The sequence below is a fragment of the Onychostoma macrolepis genome, chromosome 02 (assembly GCF_012432095.1).
Source record: "Onychostoma macrolepis isolate SWU-2019 chromosome 02, ASM1243209v1, whole genome shotgun sequence".
NCBI lineage: Eukaryota > Metazoa > Chordata > Actinopteri > Cypriniformes > Cyprinidae > Onychostoma > Onychostoma macrolepis.
The window spans coordinates 24,957,033-24,980,465 of record NC_081156.1 but is presented as its reverse complement, the minus strand read 5'-3'; the positions used below and the strand labels follow the sequence as shown (position 1 = coordinate 24,980,465).

General features: G+C 36.9%; 1 protein-coding gene across 7 annotated transcripts in view; it reads right to left on the bottom strand.

Moving 5' to 3' along the window:
* Positions 1-17: 17 nt before the first annotated feature.
* Positions 18-23,433, bottom strand: part of carmil3 (capping protein regulator and myosin 1 linker 3) — a 54,400-nt gene continuing 30,984 nt past the window's right edge. For 2 of the 7 annotated variants that reach the window (XM_058762279.1, XM_058762271.1), the window contains exons 16-40: positions 22,070-22,174; positions 20,341-20,410; positions 18,609-18,690; positions 18,378-18,474; positions 15,514-15,568; positions 14,986-15,158; positions 13,811-13,879; positions 12,815-12,908; positions 11,720-11,818; positions 10,493-10,612; positions 9,344-9,457; positions 9,083-9,258; positions 7,935-8,022; positions 7,731-7,841; positions 7,519-7,585; positions 6,162-6,349; positions 4,469-4,548; positions 4,155-4,319; positions 3,460-3,658; positions 2,807-3,086; positions 2,569-2,681; positions 2,118-2,259; positions 1,235-1,309; positions 988-1,095; positions 18-707 (exon numbers count right to left, since the gene is read on the bottom strand). In XM_058762279.1, the coding sequence (XP_058618262.1) occupies positions 667-707; positions 988-1,095; positions 1,235-1,309; positions 2,118-2,259; positions 2,569-2,681; positions 2,807-3,086; positions 3,460-3,658; positions 4,155-4,319; positions 4,469-4,548; positions 6,162-6,349; positions 7,519-7,585; positions 7,731-7,841; positions 7,935-8,022; positions 9,083-9,258; positions 9,344-9,457; positions 10,493-10,612; positions 11,720-11,818; positions 12,815-12,908; positions 13,811-13,879; positions 14,986-15,158; positions 15,514-15,568; positions 18,378-18,474; positions 18,609-18,690; positions 20,341-20,410; positions 22,070-22,174 (2,911 nt within the window). In that variant the 3' untranslated portion in view covers positions 18-666. Of the gene's footprint in view, positions 708-987; positions 1,096-1,234; positions 1,310-2,117; positions 2,260-2,432; positions 2,498-2,568; positions 2,682-2,806; positions 3,087-3,459; positions 3,659-4,154; positions 4,320-4,468; positions 4,549-6,161; positions 6,350-7,518; positions 7,646-7,730; positions 8,023-9,082; positions 9,259-9,343; positions 9,458-10,492; positions 10,613-11,719; positions 11,819-12,814; positions 12,909-13,810; positions 13,880-14,985; positions 15,159-15,513; positions 15,569-18,377; positions 18,475-18,608; positions 18,691-20,340; positions 20,411-22,069; positions 22,175-23,433 lie in introns of those variants that run through there. The other 5 variants (XM_058762245.1, XM_058762239.1, XM_058762263.1 and 2 more) reach the window with 4 other exon arrangements.

The window sequence follows — 23,433 nt, the reverse complement described above, 5'->3', positions numbered from 1 at the left end:
CAGATGTAATATTCAGTTTTTATTCATTCAATCACATTTAGTAGAAAATAAAGCTCATTTAGGGCCAGCAAACTCTTAAACATTTATCCAGTTGCATAAACAATGCCTGATTAAGACAACAGTAATACTGCTAATGATATTGATCGAGTAGACAGAAAATTATAAGAATAAGTTAGTCGCACACTACAAAACTTCACATGGGTAATGTTAGACATGGGGGGGGGGGTACATCCACTAAACCGAATGAGAATTCAAGCGATGATTAGTGCAAATATTGGTTCTGTTTATATATTATACTTTACAAAATATCATTCTATGGTTTTAAAGATAAATTGCAAAAAGTTTCTTTATGTCAAAGATTGTCAAAAGACTCAGAGGGAGAGAGATGGAGAGAGAGTAAAACAAAGGAATTGTAGTTAGGGGCAGAAGGTTAAGAATGATGGTTACGTAAAAGCAGGAGGGGAAGCAAAACAACTCACTTGAGTAAGCAAGAATATGCTGAATATGTGTGTGTAAAATGACTATGAAATTGTCTGAGAGCCGAAAGCAAGAGTTTTTATGAATTCATCAAGGTGCAAATTCATCTTCTGATCATATCTCTCCCTCTCTCTCCTCTCAGCATCACAATGACCCTCTGTTTTCACAGAGCTTTGGCTCAAACGGTTGTCATGATGCTTCAGCGTTGCTTGGCTCCGAACTCTGATGACCTGCAGAGATAAACAGAGGAATAGAAAGAGAGAGAAAGAAGTGAATGATGGCCTACTTACATTACCCGTTTACTAATCTGGCTTTGTTAAAGGTCAACTCAGAGCCATCTGTCTGTGGACACACAAACATGGACAGGTGCACGCTCGCACACTCACAATATATTCACATGTAATACTGGAAAGATTTCCTCTAATTACTGGAGCGCTTTCCAGTCAGACTATCCAATAAAACTGCTGGAAGCTTCCAAGAAGCACATACACACACAAAACAGCACAGTACCAGGGAAATCCAAGGACTTATTTCGTTTCGGAGGGAGTCTAGGTTTTTTCACAGGGGGTTTGCGATCTGAGGATCTCTCCAGATCACAGCGGGCATCCTGCTCCATTCCTAGGGGGTAAATACAGGGGGCACACAGAGGGAGGGATGGGATCACACAAGTAAGGATGAGTTGATGAAGGCATGCTAGAGCAGTAGATGGTGAATGCGGACCCTCCTCGCATGCTCAAAAGGGATTCGAAGTTTGTACCTGTGTCACATGAGTTTGCTTTCCTGTTTCGATGTGGTTTCATGGGACCTCCAGGGCTGTTTTTGACTTCATCGCCTGAGCAAAAATAAACATCATATATTCTCTATATTTCGTTTTTTAAAAGTTGGAAGTCACAAAAATTTAGTTTTTTTTTTTACAAAATACATTTTAAAATAAAATACATTTTGTATTATTAAAGCTGTACAAGTCCTTAAAATATTAATTTACAATCCATACACCTAATATACATGTAAGTGCAACATAAATGTGCATTTGCAATATTAAAAAATCTGTTCAAAAATGTGTGTATATATATTATAATCAATACACATAAGTGAAACAAGTGTGAACTTGCAAAAGCAATAAATGTATGTTTAAAAAATAAAATAAGTTTATATCTGAAAAACAGAATGCAATATATATATATATATATATATATATATTGCATTCTGTTTTCCAAAGAGTGGTGAAGTGTTAATATATAAGTATTTTTCAGATAATATATTACTATTTCTGTCTGTTTTCTAAAAAGTGGTATAAAGTGTTATTCTCAGATACATATATATATATATATAGGTATATAAAATTACAATGTAGAAGTTTATTGTTAATCTCAGATACACAGTTAACTTAAAATAAATATATACATTATATGTAAAATGACTGTAAAAGTTGACATTTGACATACATAAAAATACTAATACAAATATTACTACTACTCATACACTGTCTTTATATTATCACATTTATTGTATAGTATTTAAGATTATTCACTTACAAAGAATATATAGTTATTAACTGCTTTAGAAAGGCTTCAGAAAGCTTTATGAAACGATAAATGCAACTACCAGTAAGACATTACAACAACTTTTGTCTGAATTACCTTGAAGCAAAGCAGAATCTACTGAAGCAGAATGAAACACAGGCTTAGCTGAGGTGGGCGGAGCAGCTAATGGCTGATTCTCATTGGCCACGTCTTGTGGTGAGGAGCCAATGGGGGACGTGTGAGGTGAATAATAACATGGCTGAAAAGAATGATATAATCAAAAGCTGTTTTAATGATACATCTTTGCTACGAGAATAAAGACGCGCTCCCACTCACAATCATTGACATCTCAACACGGAATGTCGAATTGAAATTAGAACGACAGAGGATTTACTGGATTGTAATTGAAAGTAGTTCAGTAGTGAACTTTACCTGTCTCTGTGAGAAGCAGGAGGGGCTAAGTCCCATCATTCCTGGCAGCTGTTTTAATGATACATCTTTGCTACGAGAATAAAGACACGCTCCCACTCACAATCATTGACATTTTAAGTCAAAAACACTAAGATACCTTTTCAGGGATGGGTGGAGACTGTCCTTCTGGTTTATGGTCTTCTCCACATCTCCTGTCCTCTTTTTCCTCATCCTTCTCCCTCAGTTCTCCAGAATCTTCAGTAGATTTATCTGGGGACAGCAAATAACCATTTATAAAGTTATATTGTGTAAAATGCTTATTAAAACTAGTTAACAGGAATGAAAATTTTACTAAAGTGAACACAGATGCCAACTCATGACAGAATATGCATTACCAGAGCTCTCCTCCAGATGGCGTTGTCGTGTCTTAGCTAAGCTTGGCTTGGTACTCTGAGGCGGCGGCTCGGGTCTTTTTCTGGTTTCCAGCAGCTGAGGGTCCATTATACTGTCTGCCTTTTTCTGGCTGTCTGACTGCGATTCCTGTCTTCCTGATTCTGACTGTCTGTCTATAGATGGCGTGTGCCCTTTAGCAACGATATCTGAATGCCGATCCATCTCATGCTCTCCATATCCAATCTCTTCTGATGAGCCGAACACCTCACTGTAATCAGGCGACTGCAGGGAACAGAGAGACAGAGTGTGAGAGACTGTGGTAAACATGTCATTATGCTCATTAATTTTACATTGTATTTGTTTTCGATTTGATCAAAAACAAGTGATGCTAACATTATATTACTTACTAATGAACACAATTCCTTCCCATGTTTGTTCTCAACATTACCTGCACCATTTTGCGAATGAATAAATAAATATTACATAGTTTGTGTACCAGAGTTGGCCTAAATTCAAATTAAGAATTGACTCTGCTTCAACTCGTGACGTAGAACCTGAACTAGTGTGGAATCTCAACACGGAATGTCGAATTGAAATTAGAACGACAGAGCATTTACTGGATTGTAATTGAAAGTAGTTCAGTAGTGAACTTTACCTGTCTCTGTGAGAAGCAGGAGGGGCTAAGTCCCATCATTCCTGGCAGGGGTATACCATGAATGGGCCGTCCTGACAGCTGAGGAGTCCTCTGAACACCTGGCCCTACTAGCCTCCCATTGGTGCCCTCAGTGCCTACGTCTAACCTCCCACGATCCTTCGGGTGTTGAATCAACGAGTACACATTCTCAGTGGCAATACTGAGAGAACAACAGATCAAAGGAAAACAAGAGTATGGGTTTTATTTATGTTGTCTAATTTATTGATGTAATACACTTTATATGATTATTTAGTATATCTACACTATTATTCAAACGTCTGGGGTCAGTACGATTTTTTGAAAGAAATTAATACTTTTAATAAAACTAACAGTAAAGGCATTTATATTATTACAAAAGAGTCCTAATTCAACTAAATGCTGTTCTTTTGAACTTTCTATTCATCAAAGAGTCCTGAAAAAATGTATCATGTTTTTTACATAAATTAAGCACCATAACTGTTTTCAACACTGATAATAATAAGAAATATTTCTTGAGCACGAAATCAGCATATTAGAATAATTTCTAAAGTATCATGCGACACAGAAGACTGAAGTAATGAGCCATCACAGGAATAATAATAATAATAATCAAAATGTAATAACAATTTTGAACAGTAGTGTACTATAAATTATATATTAAAATACGAGTGACTTACTTAGTGCGACATTCCTCCCCGCAGGCCCCGCCCCTTCCTGTAGGGTCTGACTCCTGATATGATATGGTAGAGTTTCGGTTCTTCCTGAATCCGGAAAAGATTGACAGCACACTGCGTCTTTTCTTCCTCCTCAGAGCCTGAGCGTGATGGTGGGATGACAGCTGACTGCAGGACAGAAAGTCAGGGTGTCAGAGATAAGATAACGTCCACATTTTTAGCATGCCCATATGCCTTCAACCTTTAAAAAGTGAGCAAATGTGACACCTTCATTGTTAGACTTCATTACTACACAGAAGTGTTCAGTACTGAAGCACCTGTCTGGTAAAACTCTCTTGGTGTAGAAGTCAGGCAGTCCATCATCCAATAGAGATACTCCACCATTCTCCGAGCAGTGCTACAGGACGACAAGAGAAATAATGATGATGATGATGATGATGATGGGTGCTTTTGAGGTCTGCGACTGGAGTAGATCATCTCTCTATATTTGTGTTAGTGGATGATGCTGTCACGGTACTGTATCTCACCATCTGGGATTTGTTCTTCTGTATTATGTCAATGCATTAATTTGATCAACAGACATTATAAAGACACGGCTTGCAGGCACTTAGACTGATCGGAAGTGATTGAAAAGGAAAGAGCCTTTAATGTTTGATGCTTTAATTCTGGAGATCCTGCAGAAAACATCTGGGCCTGCGTTCAGACAGATTTCTGAGAACAATCAAGCTAACAAGAGAACGTGATTAAAATCAACCCCCTCCTTCTCTTGTTAACGGTTTGAACGGCTGTCGATTAATTGCTTTTTATTTCATATATTGTGTATTTTTGAAGAATACTTCCTGTAGGATACATAAATCAGCGCAATTTTTACTTAATTTACAACAAATTATGTTTAATTGCTGAATTCCCAAAGAAATAGAAATCAGAAATCAGAAAGAGCTTTATTGCCAAGTATGCGCATACAAGGAATTTGTTTTAGTGACATAAGCTTCCAGTACACAAGAACACAAACCCGTTGCCTTAAAATGATTAAGTAAATAATAATACAAAAAAATAAGTTAAGTGAATTGTCAAGTTCACTTAACTTTTTTTTATTATTATTATTATTTACTTAATCATTTTAAGGCAACGGGTTTCCTAAATTTTTTTAAGTTAAGTCAACTTATCACTTTTTACAGTGTGCACAGACAATAAAAATAAGATGACAATAATATCACACTACCATCAATCCTGAAGCAAATCAGAGAAGTCGCTGGGAAAACACAGTGACTGCCCACGCTCATAAAACTCATAATTGGTCTCAATCAGCTTATATATTTGCATATTTTTGAATATACTGCATTCATTGGAATATTTTGTAATAAACTTCCAATATATGGTATTGTATACTTACAGTTAGTTAGATATAATCATAAAATAGTGCTGCATGAAATATATTACTGATTCGATTCTATGAAGAGGATGAAGAGAAATAGATCCGGCTACTTTTAAATAAAAACGTGATTAAAAGTTTGTGAGTGTGTTTTTTTTTTTTTTCTCTCTTTATGAATCCAGAACTGCTTTGTTCACTAGTCACATGAATAATAGAAGCTACAAGTAGACTGCTGGGGGTACAAGCAATTCAATGACAGCATAAGGGAGTCGCAAATCTAAACACGACTATTTCCGCAGCAGATATAATTACAGGTAAAATAAGAGAATTCAGTTTGATGGGACTGTGTTTTCCCACAATACACCAAGACGCCAGTATAAGACTCAATTGCCAAGTGTATCTATCAAACTGAATTCAAGACAATATTAACATAAATATATGATGGATATGTGAGTAATATAAGAACTTAGGGCAATAACACAATATGAGGCAAAGCCTGAAACAGCCAAAGTGTATTCGTAGTAATTTTGTGACTTGTGTTTACTTTATTTACCTTATTTTAACACTAAAAATGCTATATAAAGATATGTCAAAATTAGTATTGGTGTGCCAATACTGCCAATGATACTGGTTCTTACTGTCTCAAAGGGAGCGTGTGCAGTCCTGTGTCTTCGTGGTGGACGCGGTCTGACGTGGGTCACATGACGCAGAGGTGAACCCTGTGTGGGAAGGGTGGACAGACCTTCCCATGATGCTGAGCGTGAAAGGGGAGCAGATGTCTGAGGAGTGGACACTAAAGGTGAAGAGTTGGGGTCATCACCTAGACCTGAAGGAGAGTGAATCACATCTAAATTATGTTTAATTAATTGAATCAATCACAAATAATCATATACACTATATCTCTTGAGAAATTATCAGCATAATACATTATTGTGGCAGATAAAAGCACTTTAAAATCAATATATTGTTTGATTTATTTATCTGTGCTATTTGAAAAGGAATAGTTCAGACAAAAAAAGAAAATACATCCTCAGGCCATCCAAAATGTAGATGAGTTTGTTTTTTCAACAGAATGGATGGAAAAAATTAGAATTGCATTACTTGCTCACCAACGGATCCTCTGTAGTGAATGGATGCCGTCAGACTGAGACTCCAAACAGCTGATTAAAAATATCACAGTAATCCACAAGTAATATAACTGATCTATAAGTTGTGTGTTTGTAATAAACAAATCCATCATTAAGGTGTTTTTAACTTTAAACCATTGTTTCTGGCTAAAATATTAGTCCTCTATCCTTTTAGTGAAAAACTGGTCTCATCTGAATCAGGTGAGAAATATGCACAGATAAAGCACCATTTACAAGCAAAAGCAGTTCAAAATACTTCTAAACAAATATGTTGGTAGATTTTAATGTGAAAAGACAACAGGGGATGGACTTTTTCATTGGAGGAAGCGTTATTATGGATTATGGACTCATATTTTGACCAGAAGCGACAGTTGTAAGTTAAAATGCCTTAATTATAGAATGTTTTTATCAGCTGTTTGAACTCATTCTGACGGCACCCATTTACTGTGGAGGATTCGTCGGTGAGCAAGTGATGTAATGCCAAATTTCTTAAAAACTTTTTCTGATAAACAAACAAACATCTTAGATTGCGGAACTATTCCATTAATTGTTTAATTGTCACTGAGCACAATTAAGTGTATGCATTTTTTATTTTTTTTTACTTTTTATTTGAATTTTTTTTTATAATTCATTAAAAATTAAAAACACTAAATTGACGTGCTAAAATGATAGACCTAATAAATGTTAAATAAGTTTTATAAATGAAATTGAGCTAAAAATATGATATGAAGAATGCATGGGTTTAAACTGAAAAATTTATACACAGTATAAGTATACATGACTTGAAAGCACTGAATGAGTGTTCAACTAAAAAATGAATGATAGTCCTGGCTGGTTTCATCCTACATAGCGTGTGTGTGTGACTCACTGAGTCTGTTGGACACGGGACGAATGCGTCTGGTCCTGGAGCTGCGTTTCTTAATGGCAATTGTGTCCTGTGTGCAGAGCGACAGAAGTGAGTGAGAACATCGAGAACTGAGCAGATGACAAGACCGCTGAGATACAAGAGATGACAGATACTGTAAATACCACCAAACACACAAATGAGTCAGTTGTGAGTGATTCACGTAACACACTCACTATGCTGATGCCAAAGTCATCCTCCACAACATCCAGTATGTCAGCGTGTCTGTGTGTGCGCCTGGCTGTTCCCCCGTCTTCCAGCCGTCTCATCTGTGAAACCTGCCGGAGCTGTGATGACGAACAGATGCGTGAGGAAGAGCGATGCTTGTGCACGTGTTCAGAATGAACAGACGAATGGAGAGAGAAATCTGTTTCTAGTACCAGGGTTTTGTGTGTGGCATATAGCTCCTGTAGGATCTGGTCCACTATGGAGTTAGTGAGATACGAGACCACAGATAGCTTCACCTCCCTAAAATTGGGAGAGATGGGAGACACAGAAAAAACTTGTTAGAGCGTGTTAAAACCATGCTGGGAGTTGCAACTGTGAAGACAGTGGCTACAGAAATGTAGGTTTGTCTTTCCAACAAAGAATTCATGATTTAGATCGACAGGTGCATCGCACAGATCATTTGTTTGGACAAAAATGTAGATGCATCCATGATACAACCATGCATGGTGAATCAATACCAAGAAAGAATCAAAATCAAGTGTACTTTGAAGGACTAAGCTAGAAAAAATAAGCAGCAGTAGTTTGATAGTCTTGTTTAGACATTCTACTAACTTTATACTTTTTCCATGATAACAACCTTGAATCTAAATCAAGTGTTCTTTGAAGGACTAAACTGAAAAAAAAAAGAAAAAAAAAAAAATTGGCAACATTTTGATAGTCTTGTTTAGACATTCTACTAAGTATATACAAATATGTAGATGCACTTTTTTTCCATGATAACAACCTTGAAAATGCCAGCACATAAATAACACCTGACTGAATATTACCATGTAGCCATTTGTATCGTATATCAAAAAACATGTTAAGCCAATATCGACATTAATGTGACAGGTCAAGAGTCCTTTAAAAGAAAAATAACAAAACAAAATAAAATAAAGTTAAATAAACTAAAGTCTAACAAGGCTTCAGCATAATGTTTATCTTATTTACTTTATAAAATTTATGTTTACAAATACGTGTATATTTTTTTTTATGATAGCGACCTATTGTATTCCGTGATATTACCGTAAAATCGGTCCTGTGTTACACACATTTTAGTAACAGGCATTATAAAATCTCTTGAGTTTACATGACTATACCAAAAAGGCAAGCTCCACCACAGACTACACAAAGTGTGCAAAACAGTTTTGGAGATTTCTGTCATTATCCATTCAAATAGACAGCTTTTTTTTTTAAAGCTACTGCCTAGGGGCATTATAAAGATTGCCGCCGACTGAACCAACTTCAAAAAAGGACTTGGGTATAATTCTCAAAGCATTCATTTCAGAAACATCAACAACTCAACACCCTCCTTTCTTACTCCAGAGCTCTGTTGATGTCCTGAGCTGCTCTCTCCATCAGAGCGGTGCGAATGGACGAACGAGGGATGGACACGCGCTCAGAGATGGAGGAGAGGGGTGGAGACAGACACTCCGCTGCGGCACAAGAAAGCGGACACAGCTCCCGGCACAGAGACACCATGGAGTCCACAATGACCTGCACAAATCCACCGTCAATCACTCATCAGAACGAGAAAGCAGATATAAATCAGGCTGAAGGATGAGAGGGAGAGAAACAGCACCTGTAGTTCTTTATCAGCTGCTTTGGCGAGTTCTCCAGCCAGGGAGTCCAGCCTCTGTCTCACCGGACCGTCCACTGACAGCACGTGGGCCAGTTCACACAGCGAGGGGTACAGCTAGAGGACAGTGCAGACATAATTCACACACCAGTCATGATCTCTTACTCTCTCTCACTGACCGCTATGAGGGTTCTGTTGCATGAGAGCCATGCAGATGATTCGATTTTAACTTTTAATGTTCGCTCATAAAGGCATATGTAGTTTCTTAAACTAATAAACAGAAAACACATAAATCAATAACTGAGTCACTCGAATATCTGCAGTTATGCCAGCACATAAATAACATCTTGACTGAATATTGCCATGAAGCCATCTGCACTGTATATTAAAAAACATATGTTAAGCAAATATCAACATATAATGTGATTACAGACAAAATCCAAAGCACTAAAATCTACTAGCAGTGGTGTAATGTGATGTGTAGTATAGAAAAGTTTAGACATACTTGACTTCATGATCTTAAAAACCTTTTGCTTTAAACGTTAAATGCTATAAATTTGTATGTTTTGTAGTAAAACTTTACAATATAGTTTAATTTGTTAAAATTAGTTAATGCAATGAGCAATAGCATTTATTAAACTAACAGTGTTACTTTCTACTTATGCTAATACATTTAAAAAAACATAAAAAGGTTTTGAAATGTAATTTATTCCTGTGGTGACAAAACAGAATTTTTAGCAGCCATTACTGAAGTCTTTAGTATCAATCGATCCTTCAGAAATCATTCTAATATGCTGATTTGGTGCTCAAGAAACATTTCCTATTATTATCAATATTGAAAACAGTATCAAAAATATAGCTGCCCAATAATTTTGTGGCAACTATGATACATTGTTTTGATAAATTTAAAGTTCAAAATAACTTTTTTGAAAATCCTTTGTAACATTATGAATGTCTTTACTGTCATTTTTGATCAATTTAATGCATCCTTTCTGAATAAAAGTATTAATTTCCTTCGAAAAAAATATTATATTTGTGTTCTTCTTTCATAGGTGTGATGACTGTACTGCTGTGTGGAAAATATTCATAATAAAAAAAGAAAGAAGAGTGGTTGTGCAGACATTTGACAGGTAAATGCACAAACACACTCACAGCTCGAGAGTTCCTGGCTTCCTTGAGGACCTGTCTGGCAGCCTGTAGCTCTTCCCCTTCACCTGTTCCTCTCAACACACACACCTGCTGCTGCACGCGCACACACAGACGCTCCATCACCTGGGACAGCAGAAGGACAGAAAGAAGAGACAGACAGAGAGAGAAAGGAACAGACAGAGAATTAAAGAAAGCGAGAGCAACAGAGAGAGAGAGAGAGAGAGAGAGAGAGAGGAGAGTTTGATCCAACAATACACAGTAAGATCAGTCAGAGTTCACATTAGCATGTGAAAGAGATGCTTCCTCACAAACACAAGTGTTTAAACACACGCCTGTCATTTTTTAAAGGCAAAAACTTTGTCTTATACTAACTAGTTTATTGGTTAGACACCATTATAAGCAATCCATTCACAGATTAACCATCCGAAGAATGTAAATATGAAGACTCTGTAAATGCAATTTAGAAAATGGGCCTGCTAATAGATCAAATTAATCTCTTCAGGTATACAGTACTTCCATTCAAAGTTTAGGGGTCTGTAAAATTTTTATCATGTTTTTGAAAAAGAAAAAATGTATGCTCACAAGGCCGTATTTATTTGATCAAAAACACAGTTTAAACAGTGAAATACTGTAATATTGCAATTTATTTTATTTTAATATATTTTAGATTTATTATTATTATCAATGTTGAAAACAGTTGTGCTGCTTAATATTTTTGAGAAAACCGTGATACATTCTTTCAGGATTATTTTATGAATAAAAAACGAAAAAAACTGCATTTATTGAAATGTAAATCAGTTTTGATGAATTTTATGTGTCCTTGCCAAATAAAAGTATTAATTTATTTTATCTTACCTACCCTAAAATTTGAAATGTACTGTATATTAGGTTCATTTCAACCAATGCCGCCAATTTGGTAGAGAACAACCTGTTTGTCCAAACAAACACAGATAGGGCAAGTGCACAAGAACACTTTTTAGATTATTTTAAATCTCCTAGTTGCACTGAAATAATACATTAGAACTTTAAAGAGCTAATTGAGAATTTAAATGGCATAATTATGCTATTCTGCTTTCACAAAAACCTCAGAGTGCAATTTGACCCTGAAATATGTCTATGACACTTCAGGGTTTTAATTGAGTGATCACATACTAGAATTGTGAATAAGGGAGTCGGATTTGCAGTAGCAGTAGACAATGAGGCATGTGAATATGAGGTGGTGGTCTTTACCTGTTCTGCGGTACTAGTGACCAGGCCCTGATGCAACCGAAGAGCCTGTTTCTGAGAGAAACGCTGAGTCTGGTTATTCCTTAACAAAGCCCGCTGGATCTGAGAGGAACACAGGAAAGACAGACAGGGCAAGGGAGAAAATATTCATTAATGACAAAGAAAAGAACACTGATGCTCAGATAAGCCATGCAGTCATGTGGAAATGATTGTAATTATACTGCGAATTAATGAAAGATAAATGTATTGTCTGCCGTGTCCCTCTCTCAGCGATGACCTTGTAAAAGTTTCACATCTCTGGGTTCATTAAATATGTGCATAAACATTTCACCGCCTTGGGACTGTTAATCTCAAAACAGCCGGACACACAGAGCTATGGATATTTAAAGGGGTCATATCATAGAAAAACAGATTTAGCTTGTTTTTTTAAATGAATAAGTCCCATCTACTAGGATATCCAAGGATGTAACCAAATATTCATGATTGCGGGGATGAAATGTAAAAAAAAGGATCGCTCAATGAAAACTCTGAATATTTAAAGATTTGACTGCTAAATTCTGTAACTGACCAATCAGAATCAAGCATTCCAGAGTGCTTTCCACCCATATTTACACATTAATGGCTATTTAGTGTTCAGCAAATTGATCCACCTGGCCACAGTGAAGTAACTGAGAACTGCAGAAGAAAATTAGAGAAAAAAGGCACTATTTTGAAATGTCTGTTCTATGAAGATGGTAGAGTTAAAATGTATTTAAAAGGGTACTATTTAATATAATCAATGAAATTATATAAATAGTAGGAGGATAGGAAACCCTCAACAGCACTATTTATTTAATGCATTATTTATTTATTTATGATTAATTAATGATTAGTATGTACACAATCTGTTTCAACCGTAATTTTATGAAGCTACAAGAGTACTTTTTGTGTGCAAAGAAAACAAAAATAATGACTTTATTCAACGATTTCTTCTCTTGGTGGTCAGTCTCGGCTGCGCATTCACGAGAGTACTACGGCGCATGCTATCTTGACAATCATTATATGTGGAATAAAATAAAATACACAGCCTCTTCAAAATAAAAAAAGCAGCATTCTTACCTTGGTTAGTGCCTGTTCTGTCCTTTCAGGGGCGCTACGGTACGCCTGTGTGACATCACTGAGTGGGATAGGCATGTACTGCAGAGTGAAGTTACTGAGGAGAGAGCAGAAGACCATCAAGAAGCAGGTTAAAAAAATTTTTCCCAAACATCAACACAAGAGAGAAGAATGAGCTCCAGGAAGCTGGAAAGTGTTACACACCGTCAGTTTGTGTCTCAGAAACAAGTTGTTTTTCTTGCTTTCATTCTTTTTAACTTTTAACAAGAGTACCATGTTTCTTTCAACACTTTTCAAAGCGATCTGTACTGAGAACAACTTTCTTACAATGATTACAGTCCTCTGAATGCAAGCTCAAGTCTGCAAAAAAGTTTCTACATTAAATAATATTTATGTAGATCTCCAGGGAAGAGAGGTGTTTCCAGAACAATGCTCTAATTGTGCATCACAGGCAGGTCAGTGTGGTGATGAAAGACTGTGCAATCACAAACAGCTTCATGTAGGCATGGACTGAAGTTCTTATTTTTTCCCAGTAACAGCATGCTGTGAATAAGTTTTCAAAGAGATGAGTGAGTTAGTGCTCAGAGGGGTGAGTGTGCATTGAGGAGTGTGCATGATATGAATGTGAGAGTGTGAGTGAGTGAGTGAGTGAGTGAGAGAGTGTGTGTATGTGTGTGTGTGTGTGTGTGTGTGTGTGTGTGTGCGTGTTTTTGTGACAAATGAGGACATAAATATGTATAATGACAAGGGTATGACATTGGTATTACAAGGAGAAGGTGACTTTTCAGGACATTACCCCATGTCCCCACTTTTCAAAACACTTATAAATCACACAGAATGGAGTGTATTGAAAATCTGAAATAGCACAAAGTTTCCTGTACGGGGTAGGGTTAGGTGTAGGGCAATAGCACATACAGTTTGTACAGTATAAAAACCATTACGCCTATGGGATGTCCCCATAAAAACAAACATGTGTGTGTTTGTGTGTGTGTGTCATACTGTTCTAGGGCTCGAGCCACATCTTGGAAACCCGTAGCACTTGTGTTATTCCGATCCCACGTCACACTCCTACAAGAAAGAAACAAACCATGACAGACAGACAGACAGACAGACAGACAGACAGACAGATAGATAGATAGATAGATAGATAGATAGATAGATAGATAGATAGATAGAGAGAGAGATAGAGAGAGAGATAGAGAGATAGATAGATAGACGGATAGACAGACAGACAGACAGAAAGATTTTTTTTTTTTAATATGAGAAAATCAAACCATTTTGTATTTAATAGATTGGCATAGGTTATAAAAAGACAGTGTTATAAAATCATGTTTACCGCAGAAAAGTCAAGGGACATGTTTATCACCATATTTAAAAAAATTATCCATTAGCAAATTAGCTATTTCATAAAAAAATGCCAAGTACACAGAATGTAGAACGTCATAAATTATGTGCGATCAGAACTTTGCAGAAATCTATGGAAAAGAATATATTATTCGAAGATCTACGACCAAATTTAGCCAATGCAAACCCAAAAACAAAGACAAGGATTTACTTCAGACATGCAGTAAAAAAAAATAGCAATGAAAAGGTGTGGACACAGTTAATTTTGCAACTGTCCTTACTTCATATGCATTTGTAGGAGTTTCCCTTTCAGATGCAAAATGTATGGGAGGAGAGAATTTAAATGAATAATACAAGATGATTTACAGTACTAAGGTTTGCAGTTGGCAATTTACTTTTATACTTAATATTTGCGCCACTATTTAACGCCCCCTTCAAAAAAGTCAATTTTGCACCTGTGCTGTTAATAGATTACCCATACCTAATTATCATCAGCTCTGCTCGTTTGTGACCCTACACTAATTTGGTTCACTCCGCTGGTCATTATGGATATGATCTGGCTGCGTCTGTGTTCTTTAATTTGCACGTTGTCATTATTTCACCCGCAGCATTTTCCACTCCAATTGGTGCATTTATTGGTTTGCAGTCTAATGCTAATTTGCCCTGTTTAGTAAATCTGGCCCCTAGACCTTAGACATAGAAAGTGAATAGTTGGCTTCTTGGTTAACAGGTACTACATTGTGCATTTTATCACATCTGGGATGCTGTATGGACCGATCAGCACCTTGAACAATCCTTTTGGTAATTCATATTATAGTAACCCCGAGTACCTGAGTGTGGTGTTGATCTGCAAAGCTTTACTGAGCATCCTTGCTCCTGTGTCATCGAGTCCATTCCCGCTCAAGTCCACCTTCTTCAGGCAGGCATTGCTGCCGAGGGCGTTCACGAGCACCGTGCCCCTCGAACGCAGCCTGGAGTCAGCCAGAGACAAGCTCTGCAGGGCCTGTCAGGAAAGAGGAGCAGTGAGAGAAAGAGAGAGTGTGTGTGTGTGTGTGTGTGTGTGTGTGAGTTTGCAATGTCTGTGATCTGTAAAAACAGTGCTTAATAATTGATCAAGCAAGGCGATATCTGCAGTGAGAGGACTACTTGCCCTGAAGGAGAGAGATTAGAAAGAAAGGAGAGAGAGTGAAGGAAGGACGGATGAATCACTAGTGCTGTAATACACACAGCAGACTGTTAAAAAGCTTTTGTACTCTGTGTGTGTGTGTGTGAGTCCTGAAAGTGTGTAAGGTGCGTACAGGAAACAAAGCATTATGTCCATGTGTGTGTGTGTGTGTGTGTGCTTGTGAAACACTCACACACTCTTCCTCTTGCACCAGATGCACTAGTTTCTGCAGAACCTCGTCCAGAACCCTGCAAGCACAGGAAATAGCAGGATTTACACACACACACACACACACACACACCTATAAACTCCATCAACTCCAAGATTAATGACACTTCACACACCTCCCTCTGTCCCTCCTCTGCCTCCCTGAGAGCCTCCTACTGTGTGCTCACGTTGGGTTTGTGATTGCAGACGGTTTCACAGACTTTTCTAACCTGCTTACCTCAACTGCCTGTCTCAGAGTGGATATCTGTTGTATCTGTTAATCTGTGTTCTGCACGTAAGCTCTATCAACATCTACTCTATGTCATGCTGTTGATTATTACAAAACATCATTTGGAATAATCCCTCAATCTGTGAAAACAAACATATGACGCTTGCAGTAATGCATTTACAAAGGAAGCGTGAAAGGGAAGCAGCATAAAAATGTGTTTGAAAATTAAAACTGAAAATGGTATGGTAGAATCGCTTACGAACAATCTGGAAAGATATATTCAAGCTTTTAACTTGAGTTTAATGTTTTAAAACTGATTACAAAAAATGAAAACCAATTTTGAGATATAGGGACATGGAAAGGAGGTGACAGCCCATAATGTATTGCTTATGTGGATTAAACTTCACCCACAGGAATGGCATCATTAACATATAATCAGAATAAAGCATAACAGTGACTGCTCTATTTTCAGCAGTTTCAATTCTGGATTTATTTAATCATTATACAGTTCTCTGTGCTATAGTCTTACCCCTCAAAACATCTAGTCATTAGTTCATAGTATAAGTCATTAAATGCAAAATGGTTGATCTAGTTGTCATAAACTGTCAAGCATATTTTCTACACATTTCTATTAGACGTTTTGTAAATTTGCTATGAATTGTGCAAGTGAATCTTGACTTTCACTAATGAGGAGAATATAGATCAACCAATTATAAACCAGTTCTCTGAAATAGCTCAAAGTTGCATCTCATGAATCTTCAATTGGAAAGCATATATAGACAGAGGACAACACACGAGTTACAAATTCTGATGATGGATGAACATCCAGAAAACGATCAGGGTCAACAGCCGAGAGGAAGAAGAGGAGTAAGGATGCGTGGTGGAAGGGTACAGAGGCAAATCAGAGGAAGAGGCAGAAGAGGCCAAGGACAGAGGCGCATATCAGATGAAATAAGGGCCACTATTGATTGACCATGTTGTCAATCATGGCCTTACAATGGCTGAATGGCATACATAAGAAGTGCGGCCTTCTGCATTTCAGTACAGTAACTGTCTTCCAAACTGTTGTCATAGTTCACATCAGGTAATACTAACAGAGTGCAGTGTTATATTGACAACATGACTAAGCATTTTGACTCTCTTGTTTGTGAACAATGACACATGGACTTTTCATTCTGATGGCACTGATATGTTCATTGACATAAATACTTACTATTGAGAGATGAACTAAAGATTTTGAGTAAGTTACAGGCTTTTGCAGGAAATCCATTGTGGGGTGCTGTTTGTACGAATTGTTTTGAGAAATGCACATACTTCTTTGCAAATATTAAGGACGATTCGAGAAATGCACCAAAGCGACTGAGAAAAACTGTATTCAAACATTTTGAAACAGTCTCTTTCAATCAATATCCCACATACAGTAATGTGTAAATTTGTACATTTGAAAGGATATATGGCATACATAAGAAGCGCAGCCTATACTTCTTTGCAAATATTAAGGATGATTCGAGAAATGCACCAAAACGACTTCGAAAAACTGTAAAAAACTTGATTTCCCCCAAGGTATTTAACTACAATACCACGAATCACTGCAAACTGTTTTACAATCATTTGTGAGCATAAAAACAATTTATTTTGAAAAATAATAATAATAATGATAACAATAATATATATATATATATATATATATATATATATATATATCATACATGTCTTTACTGTCACTTTTGATCAATTTAATGCATCCTTGCTAAATTAATGTATTACTTTCTTTAAAAACTGACCTTTGAACTTTTAATTTTGTACAAAAGCAAATTGTGTGTTTGTGTGTGTGTGTGTGTGTGTGTGTGTGTGTGTGAGTGTCTATATACAGATAGATAGATGGATAGATAGATAGATAGATAGATAGATAGATAGATAGATAGATAGATAGATAGATAGATAGATAGATAGATAGATAGATAGATAGATAGATAGATAGATAGATAGATAGACTCAGTTACATTTTGCAATTCTCTGATTGGTGGATGTTTCTTTTCAGGATTACATGTAGTGCACTTCTGCACCTGGAATATGTCTATTAAATATGATTTTTCTAAAATCATGTTGTAATTACATTGACTGATGGCTTCAACAGAAACATATACCATCGATTTATAACCTCAGAGCACATTGCAGTTTTGCCTTGAAAGTTTTATATTGTTAAAAATGTATTCACACCGTCCGAGAAAACTTGTCCCTTTTCAAATTGACAATTTAGACCATTTAGACAGCTCAAATAATATTTTTACTGTAGAAGTCATGTAAGTGCTTTGACAAAGTGTTTCACGTTTCCCGTTTGCCTGCAAGGCTTCCGTTGTAAGTGCACAACAGTAAACACATTTTTAGTTTTTTGGTAATCGACGGCATGCCAAAGATGCTGCTGATGGAGATTAAGATGTATTGAACCTTTAAGCAAAACACTTATCTTCAAACTGCTTCAGGCAGCCTGGCCCTGTTGTCTAAATGCTTGTTTGTAAGTCACTTTAGATACACACTTCTGCCAAACAAACAAATGTATACATTCAGTATATCACTGTCTACTCTGTGATGTTTGTCTCTCTCGGTCTGGGAATAAGTACCTGCCCTTGATGTTAAAGTTCTTGCCCAGCAGCAGGTGTTTGAGGGAAGGGTGTCTGGAGAAGGCAGGAATGACACAGAGGAGATCAGCATCCAGCCCTGAAATGAACAAAGAAGTGTACAGGCAGAGTCAAAAGCAACTGAAGCAAATGCAACTGAGGGGAAAGAGACAGACTGAAGGTCGGTGGGAGCAGACAAAAGCTTCCTTTCATTTATGCAGTTAGATGTCTCACCGTTGTCTGAGATGTCCAGTGTGCTGATGCAGGAGACTCTGGGGAACAGGTCCTGTATTATCCCTGCTCCAGCAGACCTGAGCTGAGAGGCAGACAAATGCAGAGAATGAAAAAGAGATAGGGAATAAGGGCACATGGGGTAGATACAGAGAACACTCAAAGACTCTAACATGTATAATTTATGCTAGCATGCACTCATATTTTTCCAATCGCTCAACTGAAAGAGCATGGTGCTAACAACATGAAGGTCGTGGGTTTGATTCCCAGGAAATGTACGTACTGATAAAATAGACCTTAATCCACAGTCGTTTCTGCATTTATGGCATTTTCATATTTAAGTTATGGAAGTTACATTTAATTAAAAAATTAATAAGATAATTGCGACGAATTTTCTTAAGATTCTGACCTTTTTCCATGCAATTTGGAATTGTGAGATATAAACACAGAAATGTAAACTGAGAAGAAAAGTCAGAATTGTAAGATAACAAAATGTGAGGAAAAAAGTCAGAACTGTGAGATAACAATTACTATCAGATTACAATTACCCTTTTTGTTTTTTATTACATGGCGGAATTGAGAGATAAATTGTGAGAAAGAAAGTCAGAACTGAGTTTATATCTTGCAAATTTGGAAATTTTTTCTTCATTCTCATGCAAAAAGTCTAAATTTGTAAGATAAGTATTTCATTTTTTTTTTCTGTATCAGAAACAGGCTTCCATGTTAACATCACATCAAATCAGTGTTGGAAAAGTTTTAGTTATTTTGAAACCAGGGCTTATTGTCACCTTTTACTCAAGTGAAGTAGATTTTTTTGAAGGTACATTATGGATAAAATTGTTTTGCTATTCTAAAATAAACCTAGCATTTCCATCAAAAATAAAGTAGGCCCAGAATGACTCATCCATTAGAAATAGCTCTGTGCATTTATCACTTTTTATTGTACATACAGGACCAAGCAGCAATTTTTAACTATTTTAGGTCTGTTTAGGATGTATTATTCCTAACCTTTACAAAATAATATTGTAGCCTGAAATTTATAATAGTTTTATAAAAAAAAAAGCACCACTGAAAAAGTTTTTAAAAAGCACCTAAACAGTTACACCGTTATTTTGAGGGAAAAACTATGTGGGGTAAGTTGTCATAGTGGAATCTGCCATTAACATTTATTTACATTATTATGCATTTGGCTATGCTTTTATACACATTTATTTATTTTTTTTAAAGATTATTATGCAAAATTAAAGCAATTTATGAAACATGTAAAAAACAAATACCATTGAAAATTGTAATTAATAAACTGTATAAAATATAAATCCCTGACATGAAGCCAATATACAAAATATACTGATAAGCACTTGTGTAAACTGTCTTTTGACTAAAACCTGGTTGCTGGGATACTGTATTGTATAGCCTATGTGACGACTAGACCCATTTTCCTCTGTACATGGTTCTATACGTAATTATTTTCAAATCCACAGTACAGAGATTTGAAGAAAAAACGATTTTGTGAGGTCAAAATAAGGCAATGCAGGCCCCACCGAGATAAAGACACATTGCACTCTCAAAAGAGACCTTGAAAGGTTTTCTGTCTGACTAATTCTGTAGCCGAGATATCCGTACACACAGCAGAGTGACCACAGACTGAAGGATTGAGGCTACAGCCAACAGAGAGAACGACAGGCGTTTATAGAGCTCAAGCCAGATTTAAGTCCACAATGGGGGGATGGGGTACCTCACAGCCGCTGATGTCCAGGTGTAGGTCAGTGATGTGAGGATTGGATGAAAGCCCAAGGAACAGAGCCCTGTGGAAGTGACAGTGAACAAACACAGGGACGTCATCATTACTGACAGCATTACATGCCTCATTGAAGAGACTTAGCATTCTATTATGTGCTTCCATGGTTGATCTCCATAATAAATCAAATCAGAAAAGGTCTATATGGACACCGTCAAAGCGTTTCGCAGGTCTTAAAGGATTAAGGGGAAAAGAGCTTAGAGATTAGTTCGACTCTTCTGGTGTGGGCCGGTGCTGTTGACAGAAGAGAGCTAAAATCAGGTGTTCAGCTGGGTGTGACAGCCCGTCTTGCGCTCGGTTTGCATTTGTGAGCCGGGAGGAGGTATGACCCTGTTTGAAATGCTTCGTTTGAAAACATTCTGGCTTTCCCAAAATAGCAGCTGCTGCGTGAACATCTTGATTCTGACCTCAGTTAGGGGTGCAGAGCTCTAAAACTAGAAATGAATCCCCAGAGAGTTCTTCTAGCAGGCTTTTCACACTCAAAATTGTTAACCCTTCAATTCATAGTTCACCCAGAGAGGAAAAAATGGAAAATGATTTGCAGTTTCCTTTGTTGTGCACAATAGTTTTCTTTTACGGACCCAACAGTTTATTTGTTATGAGATGTCCATTAATAGTAAAAGTTTATTTTTCATAAATGTCCATTTTTCATAGTGTGTGTGTGTGTGTGTGTTATATAATCCCATTCAAAAGTCTAGGTTTAGTATGACTTTAGTATGACTAAGATGCATTAAATTCATCAAACATAACACTAAAGACTATTTCAATGGCACAAAAGGTTTCAAGTAAATGCTGTTATTTTTAAACGTTCTATTCATCAAGAATCATGAAAAAATGGCAGGGCGGCACAAATGTTTTAACATTGATAATGATAAAAAAATTGACCATTTATTAGCATGTTTTCCAAAAATTATTACTTAAGCATTACACTTTTGGGGGGAATGTGTTTGACTCTGTTCAGCAAGCCCTTCAAATCTATATTACATTAAAAAAATATGCTTGCCTTTAAAAATTTACAAAAATGAATCCACATGTTCAAATTGATTTCACTGCTGCCTACATGCTGAGATGAAAACTGTGTATTTTTGAAAACTGCAGTGATAACTAATGATTTTTGCGCTTAAAGAAATAGTTCACTCAAAAATGAAATTTCTATCAACATCTACACTCTACACATAATTTAAGAATGTTTTCTTTGGCAGTACAATACAAGCCAATGGTCAACAAACATGGTTACCAGCATTCTTCAAAATACCTTCTTATGTATTCGGCAGAAGAAAGAAAGACGATATGGAACAACATGAGGGTGAGTGACTGAATTTTAATTTTTGGGTGAACTAGAGTATCTAGCACCTGAATAGTAGAGATAATTCAGTTCAGTACAATCATTTTTTTCAATCATGTGCTCTACCAAATCCTGGGTTATCTTGTTCCATACAAGTCTAAAAACAGCTTAAACCAGCCTAATGTAGTTAGCTTATATCCTAGAAATTTGAAAATTTGGTTTGTTGGATTTACAGAGGTTTTGAGAAATTGTGAATTGGTCAGACTAGGAGACCAGCTGGCTAACCAGCTAGGTCGTGCTGGGAAACCAACTAAGCCAGATTAAACTAGCTAAGCCTGGGTTAAGTGCAGCACGAAAAGCCAAAACGGCGACTGGACTCACCTCAGCACGTCGGGAGGCATCTTCATAGATGCCAGACTGATGTGTGTGAGGCTGAATGCTGAACTGAAAAACTGGCGGAACGAAGGAAGTGTCTCTCTCACTTTCCTAAAAGCGTGACAGAAAAGAAGGGGAGACTTTTATCCATAACACATCATACCACACTTCACAAAGCCCTGAGCAATACGTCAGAACAAGGGCTCAAAAGAATACCCTCTGGCTTATTAGAAAAGCTCTGGTTTGTAACTCTATTACGTGTTAAGCATTTTAACAACGTTCAACATTTTAACAAGCTGTCATTGGACCAAACAAACAATTATTTGGGTGGGACAGAACTAGATGGGGAAAATGAGAGAGAGAGAGAGAGAGAGAGAGAGAGAGACACTCAGTGAAAGATACTAGGGGGCTAAAAACATGACAGTTCATGATAACACTTTTGCGTTTGACAGTGACATTATCATTTAAGAGAGAGAGAGAGAGGGAAGAATGTCGGGTGTAAATGTGTTAACAAGAGCAGAGAGTGTTAAGGGAACATTCCTATTTAATATTCATGAGCTCTCCGTCTTATCAGCTCGAACAGATTTACATTGCTGCCTTCACATGGCACTAGCGTAGCCAGATTTACTCACACACACACACACACATGCCCACACACCTCTTACGGAGGTGCCCATGTGTGTGGTGGTTCTGTGTTTGGGTGTGCATGTTTCTGAGTGCTTACGTTCACAAGTGTGGGAGTTTAGGTGGGAGTTTGTGAAAAGATGAAATTAGCACTAGGAAAAAGAGGCCATGCTTGCTATAGCATACTAACACAGTACTCTATAATACTGCTGCAGTGTATACTATGTCTACTGAGCACAATATGCAATGAGCAACTACATTTGCCAAAATTAGAAGGCCCAGAGTGATAACTATAAGGAGAATATATACTTATATTAGTGTTCACACCAATGCACGATAACATTCTGTTGTTTATAAGAGTGCTACGGTTAAAAATGCTAGATAAAAAATGTTCTGAAAGTGATTCCAACAATATTGTTCCCGTTAATGGCCCTTTATACAACACAGTGCACTGGCGGCATCTGAAATCACATACTTCTCAACTATATAGTAGGTGAAAAACAGTATGTGACAAGAGAAGTATTTCCAAATTCTAAGTTAACGGTACACGTATTCATACTGAAAATTTTAAGTATGTGTCTTTCAGTTCGGTATGCATGTGTGTACCAAACAAATACTTTTGCACGAGTGGAACTTCATTGGAAACTTCCAGTTTTATATATTGCTACTTTTGATAAGAAACAAAGATTGCTGAGACAGATCACTGTATAAACGTCTCAGTTCAAACGGCAGCGCGCAGCGCGAGT